The 24605-nt window shown below is 44.6% G+C and overlaps 1 protein-coding gene across 1 annotated transcript in view; it reads left to right on the top strand.

Annotated features, from left to right (window-relative positions):
* The window catches only part of LOC143297710 (E3 ubiquitin-protein ligase rnf213-alpha-like), a 110852-nt gene that overhangs the window by 48784 nt on the left and 37463 nt on the right, over positions 1–24605 (top strand). The window contains exons 16-27 of the mRNA XM_076610132.1: positions 1136–1298; positions 4818–5114; positions 7004–7602; positions 9755–9914; positions 10998–11215; positions 12671–12811; positions 14400–14591; positions 16729–16932; positions 18387–18553; positions 20052–20317; positions 22851–23064; positions 24226–24368. Coding sequence (XP_076466247.1) covers positions 1136–1298; positions 4818–5114; positions 7004–7602; positions 9755–9914; positions 10998–11215; positions 12671–12811; positions 14400–14591; positions 16729–16932; positions 18387–18553; positions 20052–20317; positions 22851–23064; positions 24226–24368 — 2764 coding nt within the window. The remainder of the gene's footprint in view (positions 1–1135; positions 1299–4817; positions 5115–7003; positions 7603–9754; positions 9915–10997; positions 11216–12670; positions 12812–14399; positions 14592–16728; positions 16933–18386; positions 18554–20051; positions 20318–22850; positions 23065–24225; positions 24369–24605) is intronic.

Below are 24605 nucleotides of genomic sequence, written 5' to 3'. Positions count from 1 at the left end.
TTGTGTGATGGTGTAGCACAGTGTGGGGGGGGGGGGGGGGGCTGAGAAATGCCATGACTCCTGTGTGTTTTGTGTGATGGTGTAGCACAGTGTGGGGGGGGAGGGGGGGGGGGAGCTGAGAAATGCCATGACTCCTGTGTGTTTTGTGTGATGGTGTAGCACAGTGGGGGGGGGGGGGGGGGGAGCTGAGAAATGCCATGACTCCTGTGTGTTTTGTGTGATGGTGTAGCACAGTGGGGGAGGGGGGGGGAGCTGAGAAATGCCATGACTCCTGTGTGTTTTGTGTGATGGTGTAGCACAGTGTGTGTGGGGGGGGGGAGCTGAGAAATGCCATGACTCCTGTGTGTTTTGTGTGATGGTGTAGCACAGTGGGGGAGGGGGGGGGAGCTGAGAAATGCCATGACTCCTGTGTGTGTTGTGTGATGGTGTAGCACAGTGTGGGGGGGGGGGGGGAGCTGAGAAATGCCATGACTCCTGTGTGTTTTGTGTGATGGTGTAGCACAGTGGGGGGGGGGGGGGGGAGCTGAGAAATGCCATGACTCCTGTGTGTTTTGTGTGATGGTGTAGCACAGTGGGGGCTGGGGGAGCTGAGAAATGCCATGACTCGTGTGTGTTTTGTGTGATGGTGTAGCACAGTGGGGGGGGGGGGGGGGAGCTGAGAAATGCCATGACTCCTGTGTGTTTTGTGTGATGGTGTAGCACAGCACAGTGGGGGGGGTGGGGGGGGGGGGGGAGCTGAGAAATGCCATGACTCCTGTGTGTTTTGTGTGATGGTGTAGCACAGTAGCACAGTGGGGGGGGTGGGGGGGGGGGGAGCTGAGAAATGCCATGACTCCTGTGTGTTTTGTGTGATGGTGTAGCACAGTGTGGGGGGGGAGGGGGGGGGGAGCTGAGAAATGCCATGACTCCTGTGTGTTTTGTGTGATGGTGTAGCACAGTGTGGGGGGGGGGGGAGCTGAGAAATGCCATGACTCCTGTGTGTGTTGTGTGATGGTGTAGCACAGTGGGGGGGGGGGGGGGAGCTGAGAAATGCCATGACTCCTGTGTGTGTTGTGTGATGGTGTAGCACAGTGGGGGGGGGGGGGGGGGGGGGGGGGAGCTGAGAAATGCCATGACTCCTGTGTGTTTTGTGCAGATGGAGTCCAAATACCTTGACAGAGATGAGGACAGCGGCCGTCTGATCAGCCTCCTGTCAACGTTCATCGAGCGCAAGTGGATGGAGCAGGTGACCGGGGAGGACAAAGTGCTGAAGTTCGTCATCACCTGGGTCCCCATGGTCAACTACTTCATGAGGTTTGGTAAGGACGGCGGGTGCAATAGCTGAGTGGTTAAAGCGTGGTTTTAATCTGAGGGTCCTGGGATCGAATCTCGGTAACGGCGCCAGGTGGGTAAAGGGTGGAGATTTTTCCGATGTCCCAGGTCAATATATGTGCAGACCTGCTTGTGCCTGAACCCCCTTCATGTGTATCTACGTAAGCTGTAATCCATGTCAGCATCTGATGGGTTATGGAAACAAGAACATACCCGGCATGCACACCCCCGAAAACGGATTACAGCTGCCTGAATGGCGGGGTAAAAACGGTCATGCACATAAAAGCCCATTCATGTACATACGACTGAACGTGGGAGTTGCAGCCCATGAACGAAGAAGGTAAGGACAACAATGTTGTTGGGTTTCTTTTTTTTTTTTTTTGCTGCCCCATCATCTGCACGGTTTCAGTGGCATTACTCCCATACCACTCGTTCCAAGTCCCCCATACACAGCCACACCTGGGTTCGTCTGTCGCAACCCCAGTGCTGGCAGTCCGCAGGGAACCATTGATGTTACAACGCCATTTGGCCACACACCAGAGGAGACCCTGCACTGCTGCTGAGTCACTATGGTGGTGTTCGGTAGTGCCTGTTCTGACTTAACGTATATAGGACACCACCTGTTAAGCCCCCTGCTGACGACAATAATGGCTTACTCGGGGAGCCAGACTGAGTGACTGTCTCCTCCAGAGTGGAGACCGCCACCACAGGACACCAAAGTTTGTGTCACCGTGAAAATGTCATAGTCTGTATGAGGGCCTGTAGTATTCACATGTGATTCTGAGCTACTGGTTTTCTTACAGTCTGTGTTATTCCCTCTGGCACATAGGGCAGCAATGAAGAACTGCCACACAGGTCTTTTGGGGGCCAGTCTCTTAGTGGTATCCCAGGTATGCTTCAGGGTCATGAGTTCTTCCTCATTATCGATGTATGAGCCCTAGCATTTTACTTTGAGACTGATCGTGCATGTTTTAAAACAATGGTGGCATGTACGTGACTGAAACTGAAGAGTGTTTGCCAGGGTGTGATTTTTAACACTTTGTACCCCATCAGTGCGGCTGCACTGAAGGCTCTGTGGGCCAGACTTGCAATAGCTGAGTGCAGTGTCAAAACCACACTTCATACAGAAAACAGACACAACATCAAACATTAGAAAACACCAGTGAACAATATTGAGTTTAAAGTCAACAAGCTGATTGAGAAAGCAAAACTGAATTTGCCCACTGAAGTACAGAAATATCCATATCAGAATACTCACATTCCAGCACACAGTGTTTGGTTCATCACATAACTTTTTTTTTTTTTTTTGATGGTGAGCAGAAACTGTAGTTTGGATAGATTTAATGTAGTTTTCACATCATCTATTTGCAGTAATTCAATTGTAATATAAAGAAAATGATTTATATTGTAAGCACAGTGATTTCTTGTTCTTCATCTGCCATGTCATCTGCATGCCAGTTTTTGTGTGGAGTGTTGGACAGGTGTTTGTTATTTTTGTTATTCTTCTTCTGCGTTCGATGTTTTGGCTGCGTCAGACGGTCACCCCCGTCGCCACGATGTAACCCACGGTCTTCTCCAGGTCGTGGCGGTCTCACCAAAGCTGCGCCTGTAGCTCTGTGCCCCCTGGCCAGGTTTGATGCCGTAGAGCTTCATGGGTTGGGCAGTGTTGGAGGATGTGTTCAGGGGTCTGGGGTCCAGTGCCACATGGACACTCATCAGTGTGGGCGATCTTCATACGGTGAAGGTGACTCAGTAGTCGGCAGTGGCCAGTTCTCAGTCTGAAGAGGACTGTCTGCTGGTGTCTCTGGAGCTGGTGGATTGGATCGACACCACTGTTTGCACCCAGCCTTCTCTTCCACTGGTTCTGGTAACGGTTGTGGATGATGGTCCTGGCCTCTCTGTAGGTCACGGGGTGGCTGAACTGCTTCATTTTGCTGCCTGCCTTGGAGAGAGCATCGGCCTTTTCGTTCCCCGTGACTCCACAGTTATGATTTAACCAAGCCAGCAAATCATCAAGAAGACAGGAAGGTTGAAAGTTTGACTGAACATGACTGTGAAATTTGCCTGGATACTAGAACAATGAAATGCCTACTGATGTGGGCTGCCTTTGGTAGAATTGTTCTCTTTCCAGCATACAGCTCACAAAAACTTGCGTCTGAGGGTGAGCAAAAATGTAGTCTGGATCAGCTTTTGCAGTTTGCATTGCAGTAATTGTGTTGATGCTTAAGCAAGAAATTGTATGATTTTGATACTGAAAAAAAACACAACCCAATATTTATTAGTAACACCCTGACGTTCCCCTTTTGTTTTTGCATGAATCACTGTCCATGTTTGAAAGTCATTTTGTGGACTGTAGTTAGAATCGCTGTCCATGTTTGAGTCATTTTGTGGACTGTAGTTAGAATCACTGTCCATGTTTGAAAGTCATTTTGTGGACTGTAGTTAGAATCGCTGTCCATGTTTGAGTCATTTTGTGGACTGTAGTTAGAATCACTGTCCATGTTTGAGTCATTTTCTGGACTGTAGTTAGAATCGCTGTCCATGTTTGAGTCATTTTGTGGACTGTAGTTAGAATCACTGTCCATGTTTGAGTCATTTTGTGGACTGTAGTTAGAAGCACTGTCCATGTTTGAGTCATTTTGTGGACTGTAGTTAGAAGCACTGTCCATGTTTGAGTCATTTTGTGGACTGTAGTTAGAAGCACTGTCCATGTTTGAGTCATTTTGTGGACTGTAGTTAGAAGCACTGTCCATGTTTGAGTCATTTTGTGGACTGTAGTTAGAATCACTGTCCATGTTTGAGTCATTTTGTGGACTGTAGTTAGAAGCACTGTCCATGTTTGAATGTCATTTTGTGGACTGTAGTTAGAAGCACTGTCCATGTTTGAAAGTCATTTTGTGGACTGTAGTTAGAATCACTGTCCATGTTTGAAAGTCATTTTCTGGACTGTAGATACTTGGTCACCTGCATTATTGTGCATTTCATTCATGCTAAGGTGTATCTGCTTGAGTCAGACTGGGAATGCAAGGAAGTCATTGGAAAGAAGCGTATACCCAGTCTGCTTACTGGCTGGATGGGATTGGATGACGATGGAATCATGGATTTGTGCGCACTCTTGTAGTGAGTTCAACAAGCCAGAAATGGATATTTTGGTATGTTTTTCTTTGTGTAATCTGGTTTTTTTTATTAATCAGAAAAGTAGAAATTCCAGAAAACTTAGCTGCAAATGTAGGACAGGTCAGGAAAAAATCAAGATGGCTGCTGGAAAAGAGGAAGCTGCTGCCATTGATGCAAAGGAGGCAACTTACCAAGGGAGGCTATTTACAGCAGCTTCTTTCGATTTCTCTGCATAGTAGACCAGTAGTTTGGACAGGACAGGAATCCAGACCCCTGCTGGTGTCGGCACTAGTGGGTCATGGTAAGTACGTTAGCTAAAGGTGATTTTAGGAAAACAAAATTTCTAGTATGAATCAGTGAATTATTTTTCTTTCTTTCTTTTTTCATAGGGAAGAAGAAAAGTTCAGAACAGCTGTCTGAACGTGCCGCTCAGCACATCCGCCGTGCCCTGCTGTGCATTCAGAGCATGCTGGACGTCCTTGGAGATGGCAGCGTTCTGATCAAAGACCTTCAGCTCCTGCAGTCGAACCGTGAACGGTTCCTGGTGGTGGCCGCGGCAGCGGATCACCGGACAGAGGAAGTGTCCGCTCTGCTGGAGCTGCGAGACCATGAGCTGAACGCCTTTGTGGAGACCGCCACTCGTCTGGACAGGCTTCTGGAGCACTGCCAGAACGTCTTTGTGACAGGTCTGGATCGGGAAGGATCGTGTGTGTGTGCGGCTTTGATTTGCGGAGTGTTTGTTCTTGTTGTGCTTGTTGTTGCTTTGGTTACCTGTACAGTGTTGTGTTGATGATAAATATGTCAGAATTACTTAGTTACAGGTTTGGAATGGGAAGGATTTGTGTGTGTGGCTTTGATTTGTGGAGTGTTTGTTCTTGTTGTGCAGAGATGCCAACTGTTACTATTTCACTGTATTTTGTTATCCTCAGTCGCATTTTGTTTCAGCGTTACTCCAATGTCAAAATTGTTTATTTTCTGCTACATAATTTGGCCACATGCCTTCCTGTCATAACATTACCCAGACGCTCAAGACCTATTGATCATGAGGCCAGGGCAGTCACTACTTAATCTTGATCTCACGTGATGTTGCTCAGCTAATCAGTTGCATGCATGTTTACATTGTTTGTTTGCCTTGTGGATGAAATGTACGTTTGCTGATGTGGCTCAGAGTCCAAGTGTTGCCACCAAATTCAAAATGTTCCAACTGAATTTCCTGATTGATCCTACAAACACTTGACAGGGGTTGGCATCTCTGGTTGTGCCTTGATTACCTGCATGGTGTTGTGTTGATGGTAAATACTAAAACTTCAACTGAAGGTGTGAACAGATAAGACCATGTGTGGTCACATCATCTACGTCCTTTTAGTATTGTAAATTTTAGATGTGATCTGTCCATTGACTACTACTGTAGATTTAATATTCTTTTATATAAAAGTTGTTGTTCATTGACATATATCTTTACTAAAGCCAGCATGCACTCAGCGCAAGAAAAAGAAACTGCGGCAACAAAAGGCAAAATTCTGTAGAAAGATTCACTTTGATAGGAAAGACAAATAAAACTGCACGCTTGAAAAAATACCAAAAAATGGGTAGCAATGTTGTGTAGCGACGCGCTCTCCCTAGGGAGAGCAGCCTGAATTTCACACAGAGAAATCTGTTGTGATAAAAAGAAATACAAATACAAATACAAATGTTTAGAAAATGATTAACTGCCACTCCAGAGAGTTGAAATCATTTTCAAAATTTGTACGTATCAGCATACCTTGGAGATTTTATTTTATTTAGTAGATGATTTATGAGATTGTAAAGCAGTTTAATCTTGTCTCCGATGTATCTATTTGTTTGAAACCCAGTTTGATCTTCACTAATAAGGTTTGGAAGAGCATTTCTGGAATTTTAAAGATAATGTTTAGTGAGGATGTTGGTCTCTAGTTCTTTATGAATTCTTTTGTTTCTTTTCTCATTTGTGTATATTCATGATCTTTTCCTCTTTTTGTGTGTTTGATAATTCTCCTCTGAAAGATTCATTTAGGGATCTGACTAAAAATATACCCAGCTGTCTCCAAAAAAATTTAAAAAAGAAAGATAAAAAACATTGAAGAACTCAAAAGTTAACCCATCAGTGCCAAGGCCTGTTCCATTTGCATATTTCTCATAGCACAGATTACTTTTTGATTTCTTGAAGAGTTATTTCACCTTAAGTGGTAGTTTTTCATCTTCAGATGAATTAGATATATCTAAAATTAAATCATTAATTTCACACTTCTGCTTTGTTTCATGATGTCAGTTTTCATGTGATTCTTTTACATGATTATTCTTTCACCTTATTCTTATATTGTTTTATCATCTACAATCAGTTTTGATTTAGGTTTAGAAATATGATTTCTCTTTATGAGATTGTGAAAATATTTTGTGACTTTCTGTCAATCTGCTACACATCTTGCTCTTGATCTCAGTAAAGCTCCTCACATTTCTCATCTCTTGACACAGAATCAAGCTTATTGCTGTGTCTTGTTGTTTGGGATGTTTTAAAAGGATAACTTTAATCATTGCAGGGCATCTAATTATGTTGCAGCGGATCTGCCAGCAGTGCTGAAGAAAATTGAAGAGGTACGAGACAAGGCTTCCAACCTGCCTCTGTCGGAGGTCTGCTCTGTCGCTCTGCCAGACATCGTCAAGGACCTGAGGGCCTACACCCCCAAAACCAACCCCTGGAAGCTTCCGGAAAACATCCTTTCCATTCTGCCCATGTTTGAAAAAAGGATCTCTTCCTACATCTTCAAGAAGATGTTCTTTGAGTTTGTCAGAAAAACGGACCTGTCTTCTCAGGACTTCTGGCGAGCGTTCCATGTGGTGTGGAGTGACGTGAACACCGAGTGGCAGACCTTGTGCCAGAAGATGACTGAAGGAACCATCACTCTGGCTGAAACGCAGAGGGTGTTCAGTATGTTCCGCAGAGACAACGGGAACTACCGGTACGATGAGCTGATGCAGGAGCTGCACAAACTGAGCACGCACAGTGATCCCAGCCGCTGGGTGGATGAGAGAATCGAGCAGTTCACCTGCTTCACCGCCATCAAGGACTACGTCAGTGCAGCCTCCATGCTTCTCAAAGTGAGGGCGGCTTTGAAAGTGGACGGAGACTTTGAAAACATCCGGAACATCTGCAGACTGGTGAGTACATACTGTGGATGGTTAGTGACCTGAGTGTTGTGGGTGGGTTTTCCCTGGTTGGTTTTGTGTGGCTTGCTTTGCATCGGATACATCCTGACCAGCTCCCTCTGTCGGAAGTCTGTTCTGTCACTCTGCCAGACAGCATCAAGGACCTGAGGACCTAAACACCTAAAACCAACCGCTGGAAGCTTCCATTATGCCTGTGTTTGCAAAAAGGATCTTCCCATACATGGCCTGGCTTGTGGCTCATCAGTTTGATATACAGACTGACTGTGGATGCCATTAAAACAAAATATACTTCTAAAATAACTTGCATTTGTGGTTATGAAATTACCCATGTGCATATCATATGTGAATGTCAACAGTTAAAAAAATACCTCTTTCATTTACAAAATCTGCAGTTTCATCTGCTTCCATTAGAAATGTTTTATTTGATGATGAACTTGTGTTTGAAATAGTTCAGAGTTTAGTTAGGAGCCCCATTGGTTCTTTGTTGTGATTTTACTGGTTGAATAGTTAGTTCATTTTATTTTGTCTTTATTCTAATAGAGGAGAGAGGAACAGGGAAAGTAGTGATGATTTAAGGCATGGGTGTGGGTGGGGAAGGTGATGGATTTTTGTCTAAAATCACATTGTGGATAGACGTTAAACAAAAGAACAAATGATCCTGACCAGCATTGCCCAACACTTGGTGCAGCAGCAGTACACAGAGGCTCTCTCACAGGGGTGTGCACGCTTGTCTATCTGGCATGTACCTGTACCTTTGATTGAACTCCTACACAGAGGCTCTCACACAGGGGTGTGCACGCTTGTCTACCTGGCATGTACCTGTACCTTTGATTGAACTCCTACACAGAGGCTCTCACACAGAGGTGTGCACGCTTGTCTATCTGGCATGTACCTGTACCTTTGATTGAACTCCTACACAGAGGCTCTCTCACAGAGGTGTGCACGCTTGTCTATCTGGCATGTACCTGTACCTTTGATTGAACTCCTACACAGAGGCTCTCTCACAGAGGTGTGCACGCTTGTCTATCTGGCATGTACCTGTACCTTTGATTGAACTCCTACACAGAGGCTCTCACACAGAGGTGTGCACGCTTGTCTATCTGGCATGTACCTGTACCTTTGATTGAACTCCTACACAGAGGCTCTCTCACAGGGGTGTGCACGCTTGTCTATCTGGCATGTACCTGTACCTTTGATTTAACTCCTACACAGAGGCTGTCACACAGAGGTGTGCACGCTTGTCTACCTGGCATGTACCTGTACCTTTGATTGAACTCCTACCCCACACTACAGGCCTGCTACAACTCCTCAGGATCAGCACTATATGGGACAGCTGCAGTAAAAAAAAAGAAAACAAAAAAAGAGGGTGGTTCACGAAAACAGCGAAGATCAATGGAGAATTGTTGATTTAATTGGTTAGACAAAGTTTCGTTCTTATATTTCCAGAATCTGTAAATGGTTCAGTAAAGAATGCCAGCTGTATCAAACAAAAACCAAATGAAGTTAGGATAGTGTCTTGGTACTTGAATACTTGTACTGGGTCCACAGGGGAAATAATCATGGTACAAGTTAACACATACCTGGAACAGAATGAGTTAAACATAATTTTAGCTTCCCACAATTTCTGTCCAGGTTCTGGATCATTTGATTTTGTCATTCATGTGTGATGGGTTGATATTTGGCATTCTAATTTTGCTGATGGCCTGGCTTGTTGTTTCTAATAATAATAATTAAAAAAAAAGCAAACAAACAAATTGGTTTATATTGTTGTTTACCCACCCCCCTTACATACACAATTAGTTTGCTTGTATTACATAAAGATCCAAGCAATATGCCAAACAGTGTTTAGGACTTGTGGAAGGGTTAGGTCCCTTGATAACTTTCTTTTTTTTTTACAGCCAGTTGGTATGAGGACATCCTGTATGTCTCTCTAAGGTTATGATCATTTGTAAAGTGGTTTAACTGTTTCTCCCCCACTCCATTTTTAAGAAAAACAGCGTCTATAGAAAATGAGCAAAAGCAGGAAGAAAAGAAAGCTACAACTGCTTCATTGATGAGTCAACTTTTGATTGACATTTTGGATTAAAGAAAAAGGTAGAAACCTAAGATCCTTACCATAAAGAAGTGTGTGTCCTATTCACAGAGCCATGACAAAAATCTGCCCATGAACAAAGTGGACCGATCGGTGCTCCGTCTGTGTAAACAACTGGAGCATGTGACGCCCCAGGATGTCAGGTGTCTGGAGGAGTTCCTCAACCCACGCTGCCTGGAGTTTGTGGCCTGGCTGAAAGAGAAAATGAAAGGTATTCCGTCAAATGTGTGTGTGTGGCAAGGGATGGGTGGGTGAAGGAGTTGATGTGTGGATTGGTGGGTTCGTGTGTGTGTGTGCGGTGGGTGGGTGGGATGGTGTGTGTGTGTGTGTGTGTGTGTGTGTGTGTGTGTGTGTGTGTGTGTGTGGAGAGAGTGGAGGGGTTGTGACATCAACTTTGGCTGGAGATGCAACCACATGACATGGCAGTGACGTCAGCTGACCCATCAGTGCTCAACTTGAACTCCACGTTTGTCAGTGTGATTCCAGGGAGTCACAGTTAATGGCTTCTTGGCGTTTGAAAGCGTCGAATGAATGATGGAAACTTGAGTAAATGGATGGATGCAGCTTGTCATGCTTCTCCTAGATTGAAAGTTTGCTGTGCTTCTTTGAATTTTGACCTGTTTCGCTTTTGTTTTTAATGTGTGCATTATTACATCCTGTGCCGGTGTGTATCGCTCAAACACTTTTTCTTTGGTTTTGTTTGGAGTGTACGCCTTCCAGTCCTAAGCACTTTGCATACAGCAAAATATATCTTTTTTTTTCCCCCTTGCACAGAAGGCTATATTTTCTCTACAAGATCGTCTCCATAACAAGTTCACATTGAATGCCACATCAATAAAGCAGAATGACAATTTACAACACCTTTAGCAACAAAGGTAATACATATACTTGTACAATATGGTGACAGTTTGCAAGGGTATTTTTAGTGAACAAACAAATAACTCTGGCAACAAGCAGAATAGAATATAAACAAAGAAAGAAGGGAACAAACAACAAACACACAGCAAACACACACACACTCTCACACAACAACAACAACAAAAAACAAACAAAAAACCCCATGGAATAACACAGATGATAGAACATGACATTTTGATTCTCAGCTCACGGCACACCTGAACAGCCACATCTCATGGATCACAGGGAACATCTGAACCACAACAAACCAATCAAACCAGCTTCTGGCTCTGTGTAAGATTAGCTAAATACATGTTCCATCCCTAAATCCAAATGGGGTAGCCATTTAATCAAAACTCCTGGGCACTCAATGAGATGTGGTGTCATGATTCACCAGACGGAGTGAAGGAGCTGACGGTGTTTGTGGACCTGGCCTACATATCTGCCGGGGAGTTGCCGTGGGCCATCGCACGAGTCAGCTGCTTCCATGCAGCCACCATTGGCTACGCTCCCCTCATCTTCATGGAGAAGGGCGAAGGCTGTCGACACCTGTTGCAGCAGTGTGAACTTGTGTTTAAAAACGTCAAGGCGGATCCCTCTCTTCCAAAGAATCTGGCAAGTGTCCCATTCTTCTTCTTTAAAAAAAAAAAAAAAATTTAAATAATTTTTTTATAGGCGGATAGTAGTTTGCACAGGACAAGAATCGGACTCCCTGTCGGAGTCTGCACTAGTGGTCTATTTTAGGAAAAAAAATTTCCTTTTTTATGCTCTCATTAGAATTTTGAGGAAAACACGAAGTTTGGATCTGCACCAAGTTTGGATTTGCACAAGTCTTTTCTTGAATGTCGGTGACAAAACAGATGAAACTGGGAAACAGGAAGTTGTTAGTGTTCCTGGGCTGAATTCTATTTTGTTTTTCAACACACATTCATCACAAATGATTTATCTCATAAATGAAACGGGTCAGTGTGAATGGATCACTGTATTGTGCTGACACTGCACCCAGTTTATGGGTTGAGAAATTGATGTCTGTGTATCTGAATGAAAGCTTGCAGCCTTGTTTTGATGATGTGTCCATGTCTTTCAATGCAGCGTCAACTGCCTCACACTGCAATGTATTCTACGACCTGAGTAAAGCTGCATATAATTGAGTGATGTGACAGAGTCAGTCCGTTTCATTCATGGAGAGTCCAGTATGGCTCTGCTGTCATCAGTGAATAAACTCATTTTAGTGTTTGAATGATCTGGACGTTATCAGTCAGAAGTATTTGAAATCTTTGGGTTGGCCATGCTTTTCATATTAGCTTCTTTCTTTTAATTATTATTATTATTATTTCTATTATTATTTTAACTCTTCAAGTGCTGATGCATAAGCTCATCGTTGAAGGATGGTCACCTTACTGGGATAAGACAGAGCTGACAGGTCAGGATGTCAGTCACTATTCCCTACTTGGACTTGTTCCTCTTGGGATTGATTTCATGACAGTTATTTATCAGAACCACACTGCTTAGGACTACACAAAAAGTTAGTGTACTTGACTCTTTCACTGCCAAGTTGCTATGTGAAAACCACTCCCCCAACACCATGCATTTCAGAAATGATGCTCTCTGTCACAGTCCTCAGTTCATGTCAAAACAACACAGTGGACTTGTTCACTTCAAACTGGGTCAGGGGGTAAAGGTCAGTCATTGTTCTGTTGGCGGGAAACTGGTTGCAGCTGAGTTTTGTCGCAATGTGAAAAATGGTCTTATCAACATGACCCCTCGATGTCGACTAAAGTCGCCTGTGGCGCGGCCCCTCTGGTCTTATCAACATGACCCTCGATGTCGACTAAAGTCGCCTGTGGCGCGGCCCCTCTGGTCTTATCAACATGACCCTCGATGTCGACTAAAGTCGCCTGTGGCGCGGCCCCTCTGGTCTTATCAACATGACCCTCGATGTCGACTAAAGTCGCCTGTGGCGCGGCCCCTCTGGTCTCCTTTCACCAAGGCTCAGCAGTCAGAAGGTTAAAATGGATTCTTGTTGTCGTAGTTATTCATTTGTTGACTGAAATCTTTTTGCATTTGCAGACGGACTCCAGCAGGTATCTGGACTGGTTCAAGTCTGTAGAGAAGTCCCTTGGTTCTGTGGAGAAGACATGCCTGTCTCAAGTAGGCAGCATCAACGAGCGAGGAGTGTTCCGCATCGGCAGAGGAAACAAGCAGAGAATGGTCAGAGTGCGCTTGTTGTCTGTTGTTTAAATAGTTTGAATTGCAAATGAAATGTGTAGCATGTGTCATTTGTATCGTTTTACTGTTACAAATGATATAAAAAGTTTGTGAATAATCTCTTCCTCTTTGTGGTAAAGATTAGGCAAAGCAGAACCCTACAAATTTTATAGGTGTTGTTTCACTTAACTCAGAAGGCGACTTGGTTTGGATGATAGGTTTGATGATTAAATGTCAGCCTGATAGAATGGCCTGCGAGTGCATGTTTCCTTGAAGAAAAGTGATAATCAGTGCATTGAAGACATGATAATGATACTGCTACTACTACTACTAGTAATAATAATGATAATTGAAAATCTGTTGGACTAGTATGTCCTATTAACTGTTCACTATAAAACAAATTGCCACTTTGACTTGGTCAGCTACTGACATTAGACTACAACACCATGTTGCTCAAACACATCGTTTACAACTGCCATCATCAGTTGCTATGCCTCTATGGTTCTCTCCCTTACTTTACCACCTCCAGTATATACTTCCGGTATCAACATTGTAGTCGACGATCGATGATAATTAACAATAATAATAATAATGATAATAATAGTAATAATGATAAAAGTAATGCATGTTTCCATGAAGAAAAGTGTTAATCAGTGCAGTGAAGACATGATGATAATAATAATGATAACAATAGTAGTGATAATAATAATAATGATAATAATAACAATAATAATGATAATAATAATAAGAAGAAGAACAATAATAATAAAAAAAAAAAAATAAAAGGTTCAAAGCACATTACATAAGACATCAGAATAAGCACAGTACAGTCAGACATGTTCAAATGATACAAGTTGAAAGATATATAAGAAAAGCAACAAAGTGATGGAAGATGGTGATGAAGTTTGTTCAATGTCCGGTCACACATTCTGGTGATTTGTGGACATTTTGTTAAGAGTATCGATTTTTACATGTGAGTGCTATCATTCAGGAGAAGAAGGAGAGGAGGATGAATGATGGGTTGGGGGGGAAACCGGGTAGACGAAGGGTGGAATTTGAAATGAATATTTAAGCCATGGAAGAGAATTACACATAATAATCAGACCAGATGAAAAGTGGAGTGATGGCCTAGAGGTAACGCGTCCACCACGGAAGCAAGAGAATCTGAGTGCATTGGTTCAAATCCTGGAACAGTCACCAGTATTTTCTCCCCCTCCACTAGACCTTGAGTGGTGGTCTGGATGCCAGTCATTCAGATGAGATGATAAACCCAGGTCCCAAGTGCAGTATCCACTTAGTGCATGTTAAAGATCCCATGGAAACAAAAGGTTTCTCTGTGGCTAAATTCTGTTGAAAAATCCACTTAGTTCGGAAAACAAGTTAAAAACTGCAGGGAGGAAAAAATACAAAAAAAATTGGTGGCGCTGTCAGTGTAGAGATGCACTCTTCCTGGGGAGAGCAGCCTGAATTTCACATAGAGAAATTTATTGTGACAACAACAACAACAACAAAGTAAAGAGAGGGTAATAGGGAGTCCAAAACAAGACACAGCCAAACAACCAGTGAAAAGCCACGGCCCATTGCCTTCCAGACTCTTCCCAGTGTGATCCAGCTGAAGGTGTCGGAGGAGGCTGACCCAGCCACCCTGAACAATGAGGACAGACAGATGGACACGCCCCCGCGCGAGTACACCTACGAAGAACTGCTGGACCTGCAGAGTCGACTCATGCTGGTGGCTGGAGAGGCTGAGAAGGGGAAGGAGAACGTGGATCGATTCATCACCGTCAGTGCTGTCGTCGTTACTACTGGCCTGTCTTTGTTGTGATGTTTGTCAGTCAGTGGTGTTGAAAGTACTGTCCTGTTTTTCTGTTGTGATGTTTGTCAGTCAGTGGTGTTGAAAGTACTGTCCTGTTTTTCTGTTGTGATGTTTGTCAGTCAGTGGTGTTGAAAGTACTGTCCTGTTTTTCTGTTGTGTGTTTTCAACAGTCAGTGGTGTTGAAAGTACTGTCCTGTTTTTCTGTTGTGATGTTTGTCAGTCAGTGGTGTTGAAAGTACTGTCCTGTTTTTCTGTTGTGTGTTTTCAACAGCCAGTGGTGTTGAAAGTACTGTCCTGTTTTTCTGTTGTGTGTTTTCAACAGCCAGTGGTGTTGAAAGTACTGTCCTGTTTTTCTGTTGTGTGTTTTCAACAGCCAGTGGTGTTGAAAGTACTGTCCTGTTTTTCTGTTGTGATGTTTGTCAGTCAGTGGTGTTGAAAGTACTGTCCTGTTTTTCTGTTGTGTGTTTTCAACAGTTAGTGGTGTTGAAAGTACTGTCCTGTTTTTCTGTTGTGTGTTTTCAACAGCCAGTGGTGTTGAAAGTACTGTCCTGTTTTTCTGTTGTGATGTTTGTCAGTCAGTGGTGTTGAAAGTACTGTCCTGTTTTTCTGTTGTGTGTTTTCAACAGTCAGTGGTGTTGAAAGTACTGTCCTGTTTTTCTGTTGTGATGTTTGTCAGTCAGTGGTGTTGAAAGTACTGTCCTGTTATTCTGTTGTGTGTTTTCAACAGTCAGTGGTGTTGAAAGTACTGTCCTGTTTTTCTGTTGTGTGTTTTCAACAGTCAGTGGTGTTGAAAGTACTGTCCTGTTATTCTGTTGTGTGTTTTCAACAGTCAGTGGTGTTGAAAGTACTGTCCTGTTTTTCTGTTGTGTGTTTTCAACAGCCAGTGGTGTTGAAAGTACTGTCCTGTTTTTCTGTTGTGTGTTTTCAACAGCCAGTGGTGTTGAAAGTACTGTCCTGTTTTTCTGTTGTGTGTTTTCAACAGTCAGTGGTGTTGAAAGTACTGTCCTGTTTTTCTGTTGTGTGTTTTCAACAGTCAGTGGTGTTGAAAGTACTGTCCTGTTTTTCTGTTGTGTGTTTTTAACAGCCAATGGTGTTTTTGATACTGGCCTGCTTTTCTGTTGTAAATTGTGTTTCAAAATCTGGTCTGTTAATCTGTTGTGTTTTCAACAGTCAGTGGTGTTTTTGATACTGGCCTGCTTTTCTGTTGTAAATTGTGTTTCAAAATCTGGTCTGTTTATCTGTTGTGATGTCAACAGTCAGTGCTGTCTTTGATACTGATCTGTCACCTTGTTGTGTTGTGATGTTAACAGTCAGTGGTGTCTTTGATACTGATCTGTCACCTTGTTGTGTTGTGATGTCAACAGTCAGTGCTGTCTTTGATACTGATCTGTCACCTTGTTGTGTTGTGATGTCAACAGTCAGTGCTGTCTTTGATACTGATCTGTCCCCTTGTTGTGTTGTGATGTCAACAGTCAGTGGTGTCTTTGATACTGATCTGTCACCTTGTTGTGTTGTGATGTCAACAGTCAGTGCTGTCTTTGATACTGATCTGTCACCTTGTTGTGTTGTGATGTCAACAGTCAGTGCTGTCTTTGATACTGATCTGTCACCTTGTTGTGTTGTGATGTCAACAGTCAGTGGTGTCTTTGATACTGGTCTGTCACCTTGTTGTGTTGTGATGTCAACAGTCAGTGCTGTCTTTGATACTGATCTGTCTCCTTGTTGTGTTGTGATGTCAACAGTCAGTGGTGTTGAATGTACACTCCTGTCTTTCTGTTATATGTTTTCAAAAGTCAGTACTGTTTTATATATTGTTCTGTCTTTTTCTGGTGTTTTCAACTCATGCGTGCACACACACACACACACACACACACATGCACACACACATGCACACACCCAAGCACACGCCTGTGCCCACACACATCCCCACCCACCCACACATCCCCCACACACCCATACACACACACACATTCACACACACATTCACGCACGCATGCACACATGCACACACACACACACACACAACACCTATAAACATCAAACACCCTCTGTACAAGGTCCCCCCCCCTCCCCAACACCCTGTTTGTGTTTGCTGTGTCCACAGATCATGGAGAGCCTGATACGTCTGGGCAAGACGTACGTCCAGCTGTGCAGAGACGGCTGCGTGCTCTTCCTGGACTGGACGGTGGAGTTCCTGTGTGACGTCAAGCGGTCCGTGTGCTGTGTGTCCGAGTTCTCATCCCAGGGCAAGCTGAAGGGTCACCGGAAGACCCCCGAGAAGGGAGCTGGCATGAAGGAGGACCTGGAGGTGGGTGTTGATTCAAACACATTATATTCGTTTAACTCTTTCACTGCCATAGGCGCCTTTTGTTGACTAGACAGTGCACTGCCATCGCCAACTTTTGTCAACATTGAGGGTCATGTTGTTAAAACCGTTTTTCACATTGTGACAAAGCTTGACACGTGCAGCCACTTTCCCACCAATAGAAAAGTGACTAACCTTTACCCCCTGACCATGTTTGAAAAGAACAAGTCCATTGTGTTGTTTTGATGTGAACCGAAGTCTGTGACTGAGAGCACTGTTTCTAAAATATTTGGCGCTGGGGAGTGTTTTTCACACAGAAACTGGGCAGTGAAAGAGTTAACCCATTCAACCCTGTTGGAGTCTACACCCTCGACAGACTTCCATATCATGTCTATGCGGAAAAACACACACAAAAATATACTGTGTTTTTTTCTGAAATCACTTGTGGACACATCTGGAAATACTGTAGTAGAAGTTGGTTCCCTTACCTTGTGGTTTATGGAAATGTGTATTTATGTGGTATATGCATATGTAGGATTGTGAAAAACATTTTAAAGAGACAAATTTTGATGCCAGGGCAAAGTATGCGTGCAGGGCTCAGTGAGTTAGGACAGCAAGCAGAAGCTTATGAAGCACACACCCTTGTAATCTACACGCACACAGCTGACTGCAGCAAAGAGTCATTAACAAAACTTACAGACTGGTAGTGTGATTGTTGTTGTCTCCCTGGTGGAAAAGTGTTTCAGCTGAAATGCTCTCCTATCACTGCACAAGAATGAACGCATGAAAATACTTCTGCTCTTGATATGTCAGTGAATGCATGATTATTTGACCATCAGGTAGTGTTAGATAATGCATTTGTCAGGTAGTGTTAGATGATGCATTGTAGAAAGTGTATATTACACATCAGTCACATGGACAACCACATCACACTCAAGGTTTCCATAAGTGTTTCATTCTTGAAATAATCCTTCAAACCTACTGTATATTTGCCAATCCTGCATCCCTTTATATATATTTTATTATAGATTATTAGTTTAAAAAAAATTTTTTCAACTTCCAGAGCTTCTAGAAAAATAGGACTGCTAACTCACATTCACCAAGATTCCTATCATCTTCTTCTTCGTTTGTGGGCTGCAACTCTCACATTTACTCGTATGTACACAAGTGGGCTTTTTCATGCATGACCATTTTTACCTTGCCATGTAGGCAGCCATACTCCGTTTTCAGGGGGGTGTTTGATCTTCTGTTTGTATATACGAAGGGGGTTCAGGCACTGGCAGGTCTGCACATATGTTGACCTGGGAGATCGGAAAAATCTCCACCCTTTACCCACCAGGTGCCGTTACTGAGATTCAATACAGGGACCTTCAGATTGAAAGTCCAACGCTTTAACCACTTGGCTATTGCACCTGTCGTATGATTCTCGTGAACAAAGTGATTCTGTGTGGCTGCAGGATTTCATCGCGGGGGTGGCCGCCTTCCTGGAGCAGTGCCACACACAGTGGCTGCACTACGTGGACAGGAAACGCAGGGACTACCCCGAGCTGAACGTCTTCACGGTGGAGCAGCTGGTCTTCCTGCAGCAGCAGCTGATCAAAGTGGGGTCGGAGGAGGTGTCCAGGTCAGTCAGTGTGTCCCTCAGGACAGGGAGTCATCAGATGGTCAGTGTGTGTGTGTGTCCTTCAGGACAGGGAGTCATCAGATGGTCAGTGTGTGTGTGTGTCCTTCAGGACATAGAGTCATCAGATGGTCAGTGTGTGTGTGTGTGTGTCCCTCAGGACAGGGAGTCATCAGATGGTCAGTGTGTGTGTGTCCCTCAGGACATGGAGTCATCAGATGGTCAGTGTGTGTGTGTGTCCTTCAGGACAGGGAGTCATCAGATGGTCAGTGTGTGTGTGTCCCTCAGGACATGGAGTCATCAGATGGTCAGTGTGTGTGTGTGTGTCCCTCAGGACAGGGAGTCATCAGATGGTCAGTGTGTGTGTGTGTGTCCTTCAGGACGGGGAGTCATCAGATGGTCAGTGTGTGTGTGTGTGTCCTTCAGGACATGGAGTCATCAGATGGTCAGTGTGTGTGTGTGTGTGTCCTTCAGGACATGGAGTCATCAGATGGTCAGTGTGTGTGTGTGTGTCCTTCAGGACAGGGAGTCATCAGATGGTCAGTGTGTGTGTGTGTGTGTCCTTCAGGACATGGAGTCATCAGATGGTCAGTGTGTGTGTGTGCGTGTCCTTCAGGACAGGGAGTCATCAGATGGTCAGTGTGTGTGTGTGTGTGTGTCCCTCAGGACAGGGAGTCATCAGATGGTCAGTGTGTGTGTGTGTGTCCCTCAGGACAGGGAGTCATCAGATGGTCAGTGTGTGTGTGTGTGTCCTTCAGGACAGGGAGTCATCAGATGGTCAGTGTGTGTGTGTGTCCCTCAGGACAGGGAGTCATCAGATGGTCAGTGTGTGTGTGTGTGTCCCTCAGGACAGGGAGTCATCAGATGGTCAGTGTGTGTGTGTGTCCTTCAGGACAGGGAGTCATCAGATGGTCAGTGTCCTCCTGAAGTCTGTTGGTGTGTATATACATATATCTATATATCATGTGATAGATGGAGAGAGAGAGAGAGAGATAATGATGGTGCCACAACTATCCTTGGTCAGAGACCAGGCTGTAAGTGCTTTACAGTCATTTGCCTGCTTGGGTGGAGCCAACAGAGAGCTGCCTTTGGGTGCTAATCATCCATTTCCTGTGTCGTTTTGTCAGGTTTCAAACACACGCACACACATGCATGCACGCACGCACATACGCACACACACACAGACATGTAACCTTGTACCTGTATGACTGTTTTTGACTCGTGTGTGTAAACAAAATGGGTCAATGTTATAACACATAAACCCCTCCTGCACACATTTCAGACACGTGTACCCCATGTTTCAGATATGTTTACCCGATGCTGTCACTGCTTTAGGAGGACTGCAGCCCTCAGGACCTGTGTACCCCATAACATGATGTTTCAGACATGTGTACCCCATGACATAATGTTTCAGACACGTGTACCCCATGACATGATGTTTCAGACACGTGTACCCCATGACATAATGTTTCAGACATGTGTACCCCATGACATGTTTCAGACATGTGTACCCGATGCTGTCGCTGCTGAAGGAGGACTGCAGTCCTCAGGACCTGGAGCAAGCCCTACAGGATGCCATGGATCGCATCGATGCTCTCCGACACCCGCAGCAACCCTCGCGCCCCCAGGCAGCAGCACCGCAGCCGGCACCGGTCACCGACAAGGAGAAGGTTGTGCTCTTCATGTCGGAAATGACCGACAACGGCTTCTCCAAAGGACTGGCTCTGAAAGCCCTACGTGAATTGGGCGCAGAGAACGTTGCAGAGGGTAAGAACGAGCGACGAGTGACTCCTCCTGTCTGAGGAAGTTCCTGCTTGTTGCTGATATTACTTGTTTACCTGTTTCGCGTGAATGTTCCAGGTTGGGGAATCAGAAGTATAGAAAGTTCTGAATGGAATTTGTGGAACTGTTATATAAGTTAATGGCAGTATCTTCCGCATTTCCATTGTCAGATATAGCTACTACAAGCTGATTGTTTTGCTCTGTTTGTGAATGACAAGTCTTTCCTTGACCTGTCCATTTTTATCAGTTTTGTTTATGTCAAAGATGGCACTTGAGTACTCTGCAATGGGAAAGCGTTGAAACTTTATATTTTGTCAAGAGCTAACACCTGGTGTTAAGAACCTGTTTTGCAAATTTCATTAACTGACTGGAAACATCAAAAGAGGGCGCAAGCCAGGGGGGCAAAAGGGAGGTTACCTACTTCCTGGAGGTTATCGGCCGTAGCTACTTTTGTTTTCTCTGCATAGGCGGATAGTAGTTTGCACAGGACAGGAATGTCAGACCCCTGCCGGAGTCTGCACTTGTGGGTCACAGTATGTTACTTAAACGTAATTTTAGGTAGAAAATTTCCTTTCAAGAGGGGTGGGGGGGAGTTTAAAAAAAAAATTGATTAATGGGAGTGTACAGCATCGTTCCAAGTCAAGTGAATAAATCAGCATGTTGGTTGTGGCTACTCAACTGGAAGAAGAAGAATCCTTATAAATCAGCAGTTTTGTTGAGAGGGCCAGGAGTAGAGGGCCCAGAGTGTCAGCGAATTGATTGTGATCGCGCCTTAATTTTAGCACGATTGCCCAATCGAGCTACATAATTATGTGACCTGGTTGGAGACATAATTTGACAAAAAACAAGAATGCCAGAGAATCGACAGACAGGCAGAAAATACGAAAAAACTTAGCCGTATGAAGAGCACAGGAACAGGAGTCATGATGGCTGCCAGAAAAAGAGGGCGCTAGCTAGCGGGACAAAGGGGAGGTTACCTACTATCGGGAGGTTATCGGCCGTAGTTGCTTTCGTTTTCTCCGCATAGGCGGATAGTAGTTTGCACAAGACAGGAATGTCAGACCCCTGCCGGAGTCTGCACTAGTTGGGTCACGGTAAGTATGTTATTTAAACGTAATTTTAGATAGAAAATTTGCTTTTGTGGTGAAAAGCAGGGGAGTAACTTGGCAGTGTTCAGTGAGTTAAGCAGCTTATTTGGGAATTTGATGGTGGCAGTAGTGATTTTATTTTTCTACATTTTATTTAGACAGCCAAGCTTAGAGGTATTTCCCAGACAGGAATAAGTTCATCCACTGCAGAGTCTTTAAAGACTGATTTTCTTTTGTTCAGGACTTGAAAATATCATTAGTGCGTACTGGAGCTCTGCATGTTCTGTATTTACTTTGAAAATGTTGAAATATGCAGAGTAGGATCTTCAGAGCATTCAAATCTTTATCAAGCGGTTGATTCAAAATGAAGGAAACTGATCCAGCATACAGAACACACACAACACAATGCAACACAACACAACAGAACACACACAACACAATGCAACACAACACAACAGAACACACACAACACAATGCAACACAACACAACAGAACACACACAACACAATGCAACACAACACACCAGAACACACACAACACAATGCAACACAACACAACAGAACACACACAACACAATGCAACACAACACAACAGAACACACAAATACACAGGCAACTGAACACTGGGTTATAAAACAGACTCACTTTATTTACACAAGTATGTCAAAAATTACACTCAGTAGTATCAAAGCTCATGCTGATCCATTCATGCACAGAGAGTTTAAAGCTTCAGCAGGTCCCCTGCCACACTGGTGTGTAAAAAACAAAGAAAACTCACACACACACACACACACACACACACACACACACACACACACACACACACAACACAACACGATACAACAATGTACAGAGAGTGTATACAAAACACAGACACACACACACAACACACAGCACCTCCCACCCCCCACCCCCACCCCCCACACACACACACACACTACACACACACACAGAGCACAAGACAATATAACAACGTACAGAGAACGTATACACACACACACACATACACAACACACAACACCTCCACCCCCCCCACCCCCACCCCCCCACCACAAAACACACACACACACACACAGCACAAGACAATATAACAACGTACAGAGAACGTATACACAACACACACACACACACACACACAAAACACACAACACCTCCACCCCCCCCACACACACACACAACACAAGACCTCCCTGCCCCCATCCCCCCACACACATCACAACACACACACACACACACACACAACACACACACACACAACACACAACACCTCCACTCTCCCCCCACACCACAACCCACACACACACACACACACAACACAAGACCTCCCCGCCACCATCCCCCCCACACACACCCAAACAGATGTTTTCCCCAGATCTTCAAAACAACACAGATGAGATCTGTGACTGATCCTAACCTGGTCTGTCTGTGCAGGCATCGCCTGGTGCATGAAGCACGAGGACGACGACCTGAGTGACGACATGGAAGAGGAAGAGGACATGGAAGAGGAGGGGGAGGAGGAGGAGGGCGTTGCCAAGGAGGAGGAGGGGGGCGGAAGGATGGTGAGAAAGCGCCTGAGGGAGTGGGTGACGCGAAAGGAGACCATCACGCAGTGTGCCATTGGCTGGCTCAGTAACATGGACAAACGGTACACACCCTGCTTCCAGTTTCTCTGCTTTCAGTTTCTCAAGGGTTTTGAAACAAAGTCCACACACACACACACACACACACACACATATATGCTACACCACATCTTGCTGCTTTCAGTTTTACCCACTTTCAGTTTATCAAGGAGGAGTCACTGCGTTTTTGGACAAAGTCTGTATATATAGGCTACACCACACCTTGCCAGGCAGATGCCTGGCCAGCAGCATGCCCCAGCGTGCTTAGACAGGCCTTGAGCGCTTGCATGTCTGTTTGTGTGCGTATCAGAGTGGATTTCTTCTGCAGAATTTTGCCGGAGGACAACACTTTTGTTGCCATGGGTTCTTTTTCAGTGTGCCAAGTGCATGTTGCGCACAGGTCCTCGGTTTATCGTCTGTTCTGAATGACTGGAAGCTCAGTTTGATTTTCCAGTCAAACTTGGGAGAAAGGGGGAGACTGGGGTTCAAACCCGGAATCTTACGGACACCGTATTGTATTGGCTGATGAGTGTCTTAACCACTCTGCCACCTTCGTCCTGTACATACCAGTCTACCTCTTTCCTGATCCCGTGTAACAAGACATGATGAGCAGGGTTTGTACATGTGTGTGTGTGTGTGTGTGTGTGTGTGTGTGCGCGATTGTCTGCTCTGTGTGTATGTGTGTGTGTGCGCGATTGTCTGCTCTGTGTGTATGTGTGTGTGTGTGTGCGATTGTCTGCTCTGTGTGTGTGTGTATGTGTGTGTGTGTGTGTGTGCGTGTGCATGTGTGTGTGTGTGTGCGTGCGATTTTCTGCTCTCTGTGTGTGTGTATGTGTGTGCGTGTGTGTGTGTGTGTGTGTGTGTGTGCGCGATTGTCTGCTCTGTGTGTGTGTATGTGTGTGTGTGTGTGTGTGTGTGTGTGTGTGAGAGAGAGAGAGAGAGAGAGAGCCTTTAGTTCGCTTACAGTAGCAGCAGCAATGATGGTTTAAGACTGTGATTTGAGTTGTCCCTTGTTTGTTTGGCGTTTAGGAATATGACAGATTTGCATATTTCAAACTTAGTTAAAACTCGTGGGGCATGAGGAGGTGTTGGTGTGGGGGTTAATGCAGAGAATGGAGTGTGGAATGACAGTATCTCTCTTTTGATGGACCTGTTTGACGGACCTGTTTGATGGACCTGTTGTCCAGGGAGCGGGGGACAACACTGTGGTCGCTGACGAGGAACCTGGACAATGTGTGGCGCCGGTTCCTGGAGACGGTGTCCTCCAGTGGGATGGACTTCCTCAGCCTGGAGCACCTGGGCATTGTGCTGCAGTGTCTGGCCGCCAGAGGTCAGCCTCCCTCTTCCTGTTTCACTTTCACTTTCACTTTCGCTTCCACTTTCACTTTTACTTTCTCTTTCACTTCCACTTCCACTTTGAAGGTGTCAGAGTGTGCAGACTTATCCCCGTAAATGCTACACCACATCAAATGTTTGTTGTTGTTTTTTTTATTAATCTTTTTTTATATACTGAAACTACACATCTAGATAAATCTTCAAGGAAACATTAACCTTTTGACTGCCATGA

This window comes from Babylonia areolata, chromosome 23 (genome assembly GCF_041734735.1).
Source record: "Babylonia areolata isolate BAREFJ2019XMU chromosome 23, ASM4173473v1, whole genome shotgun sequence".
In the NCBI taxonomy this organism is placed as follows: Eukaryota; Metazoa; Mollusca; class Gastropoda; order Neogastropoda; family Buccinidae; genus Babylonia; species Babylonia areolata.
This window is presented reverse-complemented; position numbering and strand designations above follow the sequence as displayed.